This window comes from Ylistrum balloti, unplaced genomic scaffold (assembly GCF_031769215.1).
Source record: "Ylistrum balloti isolate Yb309-2 unplaced genomic scaffold, AGI_CSIRO_Ybal_v1 Utg370110, whole genome shotgun sequence".
Classification (NCBI taxonomy): Eukaryota; Metazoa; Mollusca; class Bivalvia; order Pectinida; family Pectinidae; genus Ylistrum; species Ylistrum balloti.
In genome coordinates, this window is record NW_026782132.1 from 567,097 (window position 1) to 580,618 (window position 13,522).

Below are 13,522 nucleotides of genomic sequence, written 5' to 3' on the forward strand. Positions count from 1 at the left end.
ATTTCCAAAGTTAACTTTTTAGTTATAAAGGTAATTACGCACCACCCTAGGTACCCTAGGTAGCTGGTACAGTGACAGTGATATGAATGCAAAATTGATAAAAATGCTGCTTTACTGGAAATATTTGAATACCAGATATATTTCATTTGACAATCCACCTGGCAATTGATCAATAAAATATGTGTACCTGGGTAGTTTACCTGTGACACAGATTTTACCTGTAGGTAAATACATTCTCCTCACCTGAATCATGACCAATGCTGATTAATTACACTGATCACATTTTTAGGTATGATGTGCAGCTGTACATTTGGGTTGGCTGTGTCAGGTGGATATTTGGGGAGTAATACTAATTTAGGTATGTGGGTCCACAAACGTTTTAGGGGGATTATTACTAACATAGGTATGTAGAGGCCATAACCATTTTAGGTCTGTCGTAATCAGCATTTATCTTGGGGTAGACATATCGAAACATTCAGACAGTCATTGCTGGTATGTAAATCTGTAATTTAGGAAATGGACAGCGACTGACAGGTCACATATTTGTACAACCAAGAGTTGTTTAAATACAAAATGTCTATTTGCTCTCAGAGGAAAGGATTCCTTATGTGCTTAAAATCTTATAGAAACGCATGTGCCCCAAAGAATAACGTTTCATTATTTCAGTAAGAAAGCAAACTAGAGAGAAGAAAAAACCAAACAGAGAAAAAGTTGGTAGCGTTTAGATTTACAGATATGATTTATTGTCCTTCAAGGCTTCAGTGAAAATAAATGTTAAGAAACTACAAAAAACAGTATTCAATAGTTTTCTTTGATGATAAATTTGAATCTGTTTTGTTGGTTTTTTGTCATCTTTTACCAAGCACAAAGGGTTACCATGCATGGTTGCATTGTCTATATGGGGCATTTTGACATAGTCACTACATTATTGTAAAGAAACTCAAAATAAATTTTTTTGGGTTGGAGGTTGACAGCTTCAGTTTCACCCTGTCTGGAAGTGCATTGTTCAGTGGTATAGACAGAAAAGACAGTGAATGTGTCTACAATCACCTTACAGATATCAGGATAATAAACAGTTCTTTTCTGTTCACTCTACAGAAGATATACCACAATTTACTTGAAATTTACAACTTGAGATGATTATTTCTTGACTGAAAATTTTTATTTTTTTTTTTCTAAAATTCACATTACAGTCATGTTTTTGTTTTTTTTGTCTCCTACCAAAGCTAGAAAACCATGAATTGGGAGAGTTGTATAGGGTCAGTGATATAGTATTCCAGTAATTATTGACCTTTTTCACCCATGTCAAGATCTTTATGACACTTTTAAATAACATGGAATGAAATTTAGAAAAAAAAAGGTAACTTCCTTATCACTGGATTGTAAGTGTCGTTTATTCAGACTAAACTTGATTTCATGGCTGTCTGATGAATGCTGTGGAACTGTTTGAGGGTGAGATATTAAGTGTTAGAGATTGTGATGTTAGCCAAAGTTAACGCTATTACACATCATTTAATCTACACTAAACCTTCAGCAATAAAATGCTTTAGACCTTCAAAACGTTACATCTTATCACACCTCGCCATCTAAACCTTTGCCAATTTTGACAGTCATTATCTTCAAGTGGAGAATTATGTACAAACCTTATCAATAATTTGAGAGAAAAAACATTCATTTAAATTTGATAAAAGTTTTAAAAAGTGTGTTAAATGTGTGTCAGATTTCCTGGGGTGTTTATCTAGAGTGTTATAGATGGGGGAATTGCAGGATATTAATGTTTCTTAGTTTATCCAGTCTGCGGTAAAACAGTTGCCGTGGTTACAGAAGTTGAGTTGTACAGTGATTATACACAAAGCATTTTCTCAATTGGGCACTTCAGGAGAAAAATCAGTTTTGCAATAGTATATTTAGATTTTATTATTTTACATGGGAAGGTCTTGTAAAGTCAACAATTATTTTGTTATCAATTGGTTTCAGTGATGATTAAAATTTCTAACAATTTGTTTATTGGATGTGTCGTTCTACCCACCACTGTTTAATTTCTTTTATCTTTATCAGAGAGAGCTGGAAACATTGCAGTGTTGAATGCCATTTGCTATCTTAGAATTTATCAGTTCTACAAAAATATACAATATATTAACAAGATAACACAATTATATATATAATTGACAATCCTAGGAATTATCTGGTTAGATGAATTAAATTCATTATAGTAACATAAATTCTTCTCCATTATATACCGTATCACTAAGATTTGTCAATAATGTTCCCACGTTATCTCCCCTTGAATCAGTTGGTGTAGAACTTACATAGTAATTACTAAAAAAGAAAATTTTGTGTGATAGGATAAATAAAGAACAAACATTAATCTGACGATGTATTGATTTAAAGGTGTGTACTGGTTCACCTGAAGCCTCCAGTAGGACTGTAGGTATCGATTGGTGGGACTGATTTGTGTGGGTGCTGGTCCATACAACTGATATGTATAAGTCCAGCTGGACAGCCCACTTCCTAGTCAGGACACATACCCAAAAGATTTGTCAGTTTAACTAATAAAACAGAATTGGAAGAATGTAATAAACATCAGTGTGGTGATTAGATGTTAAAAAATATTGTAGAACAGACAGTTTGAACTAAGGAGGATTGAGTGTTGTGCTTAATACATATCTGTAAATTTTCTATAGGTATGATGATGTGGATTGTCAGGCTACCTGATAAGTGATTTTGTCAGTAGACCTTAAAAATCAGTACCTTACAGTGTTTGACTAAGCTGCAAGCTGACAATACTTTCCTGAATGAAGGAGTCAATATCTGGTGGTTATAGGGTAGTTGCTGTGTTGATTGTTTGTGAATAAGGTTAGTTTGAATGTATCCACTGCTGGAAACATCTGGTATAGGATGGCCAGTCTGTACATAGTTGCAGAGTGTTGTTGATGAACAGTCAAACACTCTGGAGTAGAAACAAATCAGCTTTTAATGAACACTACATTCCTACAACTGTTCAAATATTGACTTTACTTCCAGTATTCACAATATCTCCTTATAGGATACAGCTTGGTTTTAATTTGTAAACTCTTCATCTTTGTAGGAGCTACTTCTCCTCTATCCAGCCAGAGTTTCTTCTTTCAAACATTCTACATCCTAGCTGTTCAGTCAAACATTCTACATCCTAGCTGTTCAGTCAAACATTCTACATCCTAGCTGTTCAGTCAAACATTCTACATCCTAGCTGTTCAGTCAAACATTCTGCCTAGCTGTTCAGTCAAACATTCTACATCCTAGCTGTTCAGTCAAACATTCTACATCCTAGCTGTTCAGTCAAACATTCTACATCCTAGCTGTTCAGTCAAACATTCTACATCCTAGCTGTTCAGTCAAACATTCTGCCTAGCTGTTCAGTCATACATTCTACACCCTAGCTGTTCAGTCAAACATTCTACATCCCAGCTCTTCTTTCAAACATTATACATCCTAGCTTTTCAGTCCAATGTTTTGCACTCTAGCTTCTTAATCAACATGCTACAACAAATAAATCTATGTCTATAATTTCTCCGAAATTGATGATAATTATATCAATTATCCCTGTTAATTATGTTACTTTTTTTAATTTGTTTTAACGAACCTGTGTTACAGGTATAAATGGTGAGGTTAGATATGTGATCAGTGGAGGAGATCTTTACAACCAGTTCACCATCAATGTTGTTACTGGTGAAGTGAGGACAGTTCGACCCCTGGACAGAGAAGAAGTGGCGCTATACAGCCTGGAGGTGACTGCAACTGACCAGGCCATCCCAAACAGTATCAGAAACACTGCCACAACCAAGGTAACTATAGTTAATTGATTGTCCTATAGTGTATGTTACGCTACAAGTTCTGTGTCCTTGCGATGCAAAAAATGTTCCTTCAATCATCGTTAAAAATGGGTTACTGGTTACAAACCTAGCCAATTGACCCATTGTATTATTCATCATGAAGTCAATAATTCTGTTCACCGCAGTTGTCTCCCTTACTCGTGGAGCAGCTTTATTTTCTACTGTAATTCAGAAAAAAAATATGATAATTTAGATATTTTATGAACTGACAGAAATGTGAAATATGCTGTCTTTTTCTCATCAGATAACAGTTATTGTTGAAGACGTCAATGATAGCTACCCAAAGTTTGTGTCACCCTCTGAGATCTGGATCAAGGAGAATGCTCGGGTTGGCGATGTAGTTGCCATGGTAACTGCAGAAGACAAAGATGAAGGAGGAAATGGACTAGTTTACTACAGTACCACCAGTACAAATCTACCCTTCACCATTGAAAATATCCGTGGTAAACTTAGGGTCACACAAGCTCTTGACAGGGAGACTGTGCCTCAGTATACTATGAATGTGAAGGCCACTGACAATGGGACCCCCCAAAGGTCTACGGATCAGACCTTGATTATTCACCTTGAGGATGTCAACGACAACAGTCCTGTATTCAGCCAGACTGAATATACTGCTACAGTACAGGAGAATGTTACTGTCGGATCTACTATCCTTACCGTTAATGCACAAGATGCAGATGCAGGCACAAATGGCCTGGTCCGCTACTTTATAATAGCAGGAACAGATAACTCTGATTTTAGTGTGGATCAGAGCACAGGAGTTCTCCGTGTGAAGAAAAATTTAGATTTTGAACGAAGGACATTTTATGACATCACAATTCAGGCAGAAGATAGTAGTTCTGATACAAGATATGCCCAGGCTTCTGTGAAAATCACAGTCACAGACATCAATGATAAAGCCCCTGTATTTGTGAATTCTCCTTATAAGCCTATTGTGTTGGAGAATGCCACACCACCTGTCCGGGTTATCATTGTTTCAGCAAGGGATGACGATTCGGCTCCATTCAACAAAGTTGCTTACTCCTTTTTAGGTGGAAATGATGAACAAATATTTCAGATAAATGAGACTTCAGGGGAGATAACTTGTCATAAATCACTGGACCGTGAAGTTGTCAATTCATATCAACTTGTTGTGCGTGGAAAAGATTATGGTAAGTTTGTCTATTTATAAAATGACCTGTGTTAGCAAGCACAAGATAGTTCTGTGCTATGGCTTTCATCTGATAAAACTTAATGAATATTTTTTTCTTCTCATTCAGTAAAGGTATTTTGATATGAGGACTAATTTTTCCATCTTTTCCTTTTAAAAGCCTGGTAGACATGAACTGAATCTATCAACCATTTGTTGAAGGGAAATTCATTCAAATAACCTCATTGCATTTAACATTTTAAAAGCGAATGTAGTTTATTTAAAGATGAATGATAGAGATTGCTTTTGATGTCCAGCTCATTTCCTGTTACGAGTCAGAAATGATGTAATACCTAGGAAATACTTCTTAACATAAGCTAAAGTCTGTCACTAATCTCCTGTAGCTGTGAGATCTACATAACTACAGCATTACTTTTATAATCAGGAGTCTGCTATATGGTGATTGCCTTGACCTTTCATGCCTTTGACTTTTACTATTTTGATGTAGAATTGAATTTCCTAGATGTGTATGTATCGGGCAATGATGACCTGAGATAGGACCTTGACTTAAGTGTATATTATTTCTACTTTGAACTTTATTTTAGATTAATTGGACATGGTATATAGTAAATGTTTTACAGTTTGATAGTAGGACAACCTTGACCTTTGCATTTGTCATGGCTGTCTTGACACCTTTTTCTTGGCTACATTGATCGTTATATATTGTGTTTATTGTTGCTTGATATTAACATTTGATGATGAAATACACATAAATTGTATCCAGGTTTAATTAGTTGACAAGTCATTTGATGAAGATAACTCTCATGAAGGACTCTTATTTTGTTGTGCGTACATAGTTTTTGGTACCATCATGATTGTAAAATTACTGTAAAATATTGATACATAAAGGAAATCCACACAGGTAAAGGACTCGCTGGTCGTGACATACAAAGGTCTCACACACGTAAAGGAATTTGTATCTTGTTGGTCTTTCTTGAACTGTTTGTGAACTTGATCACTGTATTTGGTGTATCGGTATATTAAGTCTGTGTTTGTCCAGGTTTAGGTAAGGACAACAATGTTATCAGGCTCCGTTATAAACTAGGTATATACCTGTCCACAGAAAATAAAAATGTATATTATGCAGACGTCAGAAAAGCTATAGGCAGGGAATGCCAACTATCAGATAACACTGTTTGTAATCAATTTTCTGTGGCCCACACACTTAACATGTTTTGTGTATACTTCTCTACCACTATCTCATTTTTACAAAATGCCGTTGGCTCCAGAACCTTATGTGTGGATTATATCTGTATTAGTCTGTTACGGATGTATTTTGGTCTCCACCAATTATGATTACGTCGTGATACCCCCATGTATTCCTACAAATGTTTGGCAGCACAGTTAAGCCTTTATCTCATGGATGATCAGGTAGAAATCAGACAGGTAGCAAGGTGTTTTTGTGGGCTGGGGGCCAGGCTTACCTATCAGATAAACTTTAATGAAACACAAAACATGTAAATTGAAAATTGAGGTGTATGTTTTGACTGTAGGGTATAATGTAGAGTGTCATTTGTTACCATAAGGTATAGAGATGTGGAGATTGTCTAATTGTTAAACTGTTTTCATGATTACGGATAACATCAGCATTTCAGATAAGTTTATAGAAACACAACACGCTAATTGAAAAATTTGAATTTTTTCTGGTTATGACATTACTCTCCACAGACCAAATTTTGGATGGTCATAAAAAAGGGCGCTATGACCTGGTACCTTTTTCAATTTGATAAACGATAAACATCAGTTTTTTGTGTGCTTCTTTTTATTGAAATGTTCCAGAATACCATTTTTCTGGGATAATTTCTCTCAGAGACCACACTGACACCAGAAATTAATAAGATTTTAATGGCCACAGATTAGATCAGTTATGTGATCCAGTTTTAATACACCAAGCTCATTAGTAACACAAAACAGGCATGCTGTATTGCTGTTAATTCATTGTTTGAAATAGTATTTCGGTTTTTTATATTTGCAAATTTTATCTCATAAATGATGAAAACTTTGATAGAAATTGAATTAGTTTTCCATAAAATTGATAGAAGACAGACTCAATAAGCCTGATGTTTTCCTTGCTTTGAAAGACATGATAAAGAAAATATGTTAAACAAAATGTTTTGGTGGATGACTTAATCAGATTTTAAGAATTTCTTGTTTATCTTTTTGCATTTTTTGAAAAAAAGTTTTGTAGCCATTTTGTGATTTGAATTTTAACAAGAAATGAATTAGAACTAAAAATGAAAATAGCTATAATATCCTTTTTAAGAAAGATTATTAGCAAAGTGGAATATTTTGTATTATGTAGTATTTAAAGATTTTGCATCTGTTGCATGCAAATGCCAAAATTCATTTGAGTTTATAATAAGATTTAAGTCTGCTTGTTTAAGGGTATATGCTACCTACACTGTGACCAAGCAGATCTGTCAGTCTCAGCAGCTTGTTTTGTTTATAGGAGAATGTCTATGTGGAAAATATGTTTACTTTATATCAAGATGTATTTTATTGTTTATTTTAAAATTGTAAGGCCTCTGTATATTATGTGAAGCATTTTGGTGAAATTAGTTTATACAGTGAAGTATTCTGAAACCATATGGACATAAATTAGGTTTTTCTCTTTCAAATTTTTGAAACATTTGTTGATATGATTAAAGCAGATGGGATTAACCAGATATAAGGGAAGTTTTAGTTAAAATGGTCATTCTTATAATTACTACCACAGTAATGTTGAAGAAATAGAGAACTTTATGTGTATCCTTAGTGTAAGTTCAGAAAGTTTAATAACACCTTGAAGCTCACAGGAAGAATAAAAGGTTAAAGGGCTTAGGAAAGACCATGTAAGATATGGGACATTTAGAAAACCATTGACACATGTAATCGGTGGTTTCCTCAAAACCCTGGCTGTTTGATGAGTCGTCAGGAGATCTAGTGCATTGATATAAAACAGATAATAAACGTCATAACCACATATAGCATGTCTGGCCTTTAGGAAATCCAACCTGGTTATATAAATCTACCGTCAGTGGAACTCTCTAATCAATGCCAGCTAATGAATATTGGAATGCTGGGGCATGTTTAATGACTACATATGTAGTTTGGGGTGGAAACAGACAGAACCACTTGTGTTCTGTCAGCAGTCCTACATAAATAGTTATAGTTGTGTTACCCATGCTGACAGGTTGTATATGTCTGGAGTTAAACCAGTTGATGTGTTTAAAGGATTTTACACAGACCTACAGCTTGTTTCCTTGTTCTAGTCTTCTCTCCATCCCTCTCTTTTTCATCTTTAACTTTCCCCCCTCCCATCTTTCACTTTTTTCCCTCATCCCTGTTCTTTTCATGTTTTGCTTTTTCTACCCTTTCCTCTCTTTCTATTATCTTTCACTTTCCTACCCCCCCTCCCCCCCCACCACTCTCTCTCCCATCTTTCACTTTTCTAACTCTCTCTTTCTCCCATTTTAAACTGATCTTATTCCCCTCCTCCCACTCTCTCCCGTCTCCTTACTCACTTCTTTGCTTTTCTGAGCATCCCTCTCATTCCCTTCCCCACTCCAGTCTCCTCCTTCTCCCCATCTCTCTTTCTCCTTCCCTTTCCCATCACTTACACCTACGTAATCTATTTCGACATTTTGCATGTAATTTTCTGCATAGTGCACTGAAATGGAATCTTGCAGCAGAACTACTAGATGAGAAAGCATTAATTTCTAAGTGAAATACATGCTGTTTATAATTGTTTGTGTGTGTATTGCTGCCTCTGGTATGTAACAAAACCACTGGAGATTATTGTTAGTCTATCACGAGAAGTATGGTGTTCCAGAACTTCTGCCTCGGTGTAATTATCAACATCATTATGGATATTGGAACATTATTAACAAAAATTTCTGTTTAAGGCTTTTTGTTACAACATGGGTAATTATTTGTTTCTGTTAATCATTTGAAATAGAAAAAAATGGAAATGCAGAATGGGCAACAAGGAAACTTGGTTGTGGAAACTCTGTTCTATGGCAAGGTGACATGAAAGTCACACACAAAATCTTATATAGTGTTAACAAAAAGAAAAAATTTTAATGAAATAGATGAAACTTTAACAAGAAAATATGTTAAATTATCAGTGTTATGTAAATATAACTGCCAAATTGTTGTTTAAAATGTACATGTTTAATGGAAAATGAAAACCACATACAGTAGATAATGCGTATACTTAGTATGTTTTGTCTGTATGTTTGATACTGGAGAGTGTCAATAGCTGGTATCATAGGTAGAGTTAGAATAACTTAGATAAGTGGAAGTGGGTAGACAGAACCAGTACATCCAAACAAATCGCCCCAAAAAGCACTCAGTTGTCTATCAGGACGGCCATTGACAAAGACAAGTGTCCTTCTCAAGGGTGTGAAATATTGATTCTAAAAACATTGAGAAATGCAATAGCTAGGTAGACAGTCAGGTCATGCTAAACTCTAGGAATGTAATTTGAATATCATTTAAAATGTAATCGATTACCAGGTGAATTTTATTAAAATCAATGGAAAAAAAGAAGTCCAGGTACTTAGCTGATGGCATGATTGAGATTCAGGCAATTATTCCAGTAATTTTAATGATAGAAATATTTAAGTATGCAGGAGGCAAATGAATGAATATTTGCAAAGAAAAAAACCTAGATGTTACCCTATACCTTGCTACAGTGATGACCTTAAGAAATACTGGACCTTATGACTGGTAGAACTTTCTGTATTAATTTCACTATTTTTCAACTTTTTCCAAAAAGTGATTCTTGCAGGTAAAGATGGAGGTTTAGTCAGTCAAAATAGGTCATGAGAACTTGTTTACTTGTCTATTATTTGGTTGGCATGTTTTATAAACAAAAGATTTCAGGACTGTTAGAAATTCTAGCATCCTGAAGTAGTGCCTTAAACAATCACTGAAGGCTATATGTGGTATATTTTTGTGTTACTGGTGAAAACACTAGAGCACACATGTAAAGTAGAGAGGGATGGGGTATTACAGTGCAATGTATAGAATTTGTTAGCATAGATAATTAAATTCCAATAGATCTTGGTGAGCTTATTACCTAATAAACTATGGTACATGTAATATGTATAGTGGTATATACATAATATATCGTACATATATTTACATCAAATCACTTAATCTAGTACATACTGTAATATTTCTAATGATGAACAAGTTTCCAAGCTGCTGAGTTTATTCCTGGGTATGTGGTAAATCATGGGTTAAACAATGATTCATGTTTTACTCTATATAAGAAATATTTTTTTATTGTCTTTTGTAAATTTAAATCAAAGCAAGAACTTATAGAGAAATTATATAATGTGCTGAATTATCACAGATATTGATGTTATTTACCATCACACATAATTCCACACTGACTATCATTATTTGATATTAACTTACCATCACACATAATTCCAGACTGACTATCATTATTTGAAGCAGAATTAAACTCATTTGCATAATTTAAGTTGATTTTGGATTAATCATGTTTGCAAAAAATATAGTAAATTAAATTCTTCGAATTCTGCATCATCACACTAGTGTATAAATTGATATAGTTTTTGTTGTGATGAAATTTTTAATAAAGAACAATTTTTATTGCTATTTAATTAGTATAGAGGCATACCTGCATGACGTAATTTCTATATAGCTTGATTTTTGTGAAAAGTTACATTTTTTTTCAGAAATAATGACAGAATTTGTATTCAGAATTAGTAAAAATGATGTGGTCGATCATGTACAAAGTGAGGATATAGATCTGTAACCATGCTCGTTAAGGTACCTTGTAGGTACTAGCAGGTGATGTGTGACAAAGGCCAAAGTTTGATGTATCTCATTTGTGTAATGTACCCAGGTAAATTTGTATCCCCATTACAGAATGCTTGGTATAGACTAACTCCCTGCTTTATAAAAACTATTCATCAAATCAAATTCCAAACTTATTATAAAACTTAATAATCCTTGTATAAAAAATTATTGTGTAAGATAAGGCACCGTATGACTTTCTATAGAAACTAATAGTAATGCCACTACATATTTCTGTGGCGAAAAAAGTCAACAAAAAATTGAAGGTCAGAACACCATGAAGTATTCTAAACAAAATGTTGCAAACATGATTGGTATCTTAAAATGACCTCCTACAGAGTATGAAGTCTCTGTCAGGATCTCAAGTGTGCTTTAGATAAAAAAAAAAAATGAGAATTTCATTCTGATCATTTACTGTCAATTTAAAAATAGGTTATGAGGGAAGTTCTATTAGGACCACCTGTTTTATAAGGCCATTTTACATCCCAAATATTAGATATTTTAGGGTGCAGGAAAACCTGGCCGAACTGAACACAGCATACAAAATGTGAAACCTTTCAAAGCTGAACAAGAAAGCTGTGAGGTCTGTCCAAATATGAAAAAAAGTACAAGTTGTGAAATACAAATGTAGCAAGAAAAACAATTGCTGACACCAGAAATATCACATTTGATTTACCCAGAATAAATATGTATAGATATCAAGACAGTGGGACATTGTTGAAAGTCAGGTTAAATATGGTAAGGGGAGACAACTCAATACTTGTTTTAAGTTTACCTGTGGGAACACATTTCGTCCGCTGAAAGACAGAAAGGTCGTAATGGTGGACGTAAAACCCGTTAATAAGTGGTAACATACATAGGGATATATGTATCAGACATATTTCCCAGTTCACCGGTAGGACCCTAATTATTATGCATATTTCTGGATTTGAGATATTTTCATCTGATAAGACTTATATAACCTGGTTTTTTATGCGACAGCAGATATTTTTGTGTGTTATATAAGTAATATAAAACTGACAAACAAGTCATCATCATGCAGCTCAGCTAAATTTACAAGGATAGACACAAAGCATTAAGGATAGGTTTATCTCAACTGTAGGGTAGGGAGGTCTGTCTCAACTGTAGGTTTCAGAGGTCTGTCTCAACAGTAGGGTAGGGAGGTCTGTCTCAACTGTAGGTTAGGGAGGTTTATCTCAACTGTAGGGTAGAGAGGTCTGTCTCAACTGTAGCTTAGGGAGGTCTGTCTCCACTGTAGGTTAGGGAGGTCTGTCTCAACTGTAGGTTAGGGAGGTCTGTCTCAACTGTAGGGTAAGGAGATCTGTCTCAACTGTAGGTTAGGGAGGTTTGTCTCAACTGTAGGGTAGGGAGGTCTGTCTCAACTGTAGGTTAGGGAGGTCTGTCTCAACTGTAGGGTAGGGAGGTCTGTCTCAACTGTAGGTTAGGGAGGTCTGTCTCAACTGTAGGTTAGGGAGGTCTGTCTCAACTGTAGGTTAGGGAGGTCTGTCTCAACTGTAGGGTAAGGAGATCTGTCTCAACTGTAGGTTAGGGAGGTCTGTCTCAACTGTAGGGTAGGGAGGTCTGTCTCAACTGTAGGTTAGGGAGGTCTGTCTCAACTGTAGGTTAGGAAGGTCTGTCTCAACTGTAGGTTAGGGAGGTCTGTCACAACTTTAGGATAGGAAAGTTTACATGAACTGTAGGGTAAGGAGGTCTGTCTCAACTGTAGGGAAAGGAGGTCTGTCTCAATGGTAGGGTATGGTAGGGTAAGGTAGGGAGGTCAGTCTCCACTATAGGAAAGGCAGGCCTCTGTATCAGTGAATGGCCAGATTTAATACATATTTCAAAAGTAATAATTTAATGTGAACTTTTTCTGTATTTCATTCACAATCAATAAAACTGACTTTGGGTGTCATTTAGGGATCATGAATGAACTTTGTAGTAGATTGACTGATGGTTCATTGTACCCTATCATACAGCCACTGTTTCTCGTATCAGGCATTCATTGATTATCAAGAGAAATAAATACTTTAACAGTAATTATGGTTGAACAGTTTCCTGTCACTGTTCTGATCAATATCAAAGTTAGTTGTATGCAACATTAACATTTCCCACAATATGTAATAATATAAGTGAAAAAATTATTATTATCTTAAATTTTAGATATTAAATACTTATTGGTATTCCTTGAATACATGAACTTGACAGGTAATTTGCAAACCAGATGCATATATTGCCTTCTAGAACAGTTGTCTGTTGTTGGGATAGAATCAATTTGTATTGAGTTATACTGCATGTGACATGTCATCCTTCATTTAGACTGATGACAAGATTCTATTTCCTTGGCTGTTGATTCATCACATTAGAAGTGATAAGATGTATTTATGATTGATATATTCTACTAATACATGGTCTCGAAATTAAAAATGTTAATAAACTTGTTGTTTTTTATGTTTACAGACCACCCAGGTCCACTACTGACTGGTACAGGGACGGTGATCGTCACTGTCGCTGATGTCAATGACAATTCCCCTATCTTTGAACATACTGGAACATATGTAGGACATATCCTTGAAAATGAAAATCCATTGACTTCAATATTGGCTGTCAAAGCCACTGATGCTGATGATGGGCCAAATGGCCAAGTCACGTA

The 13,522-nt window shown here is 35.0% G+C and overlaps 1 protein-coding gene across 1 annotated transcript in view; it reads left to right on the forward strand.

Annotated features, from left to right (window-relative positions):
* LOC132550189 (cadherin-related tumor suppressor-like) overlaps nt 1-13,522 on the forward strand; it is a 75,941-nt gene that overhangs the window by 46,118 nt on the left and 16,301 nt on the right. Inside the window, exons 5-7 of the mRNA XM_060214220.1 lie at nt 3,634-3,824; nt 4,117-5,023; nt 13,339-13,519. Of these exons, the coding sequence (XP_060070203.1) occupies nt 3,634-3,824; nt 4,117-5,023; nt 13,339-13,519 (1,279 nt within the window). The remainder of the gene's footprint in view (nt 1-3,633; nt 3,825-4,116; nt 5,024-13,338; nt 13,520-13,522) is intronic.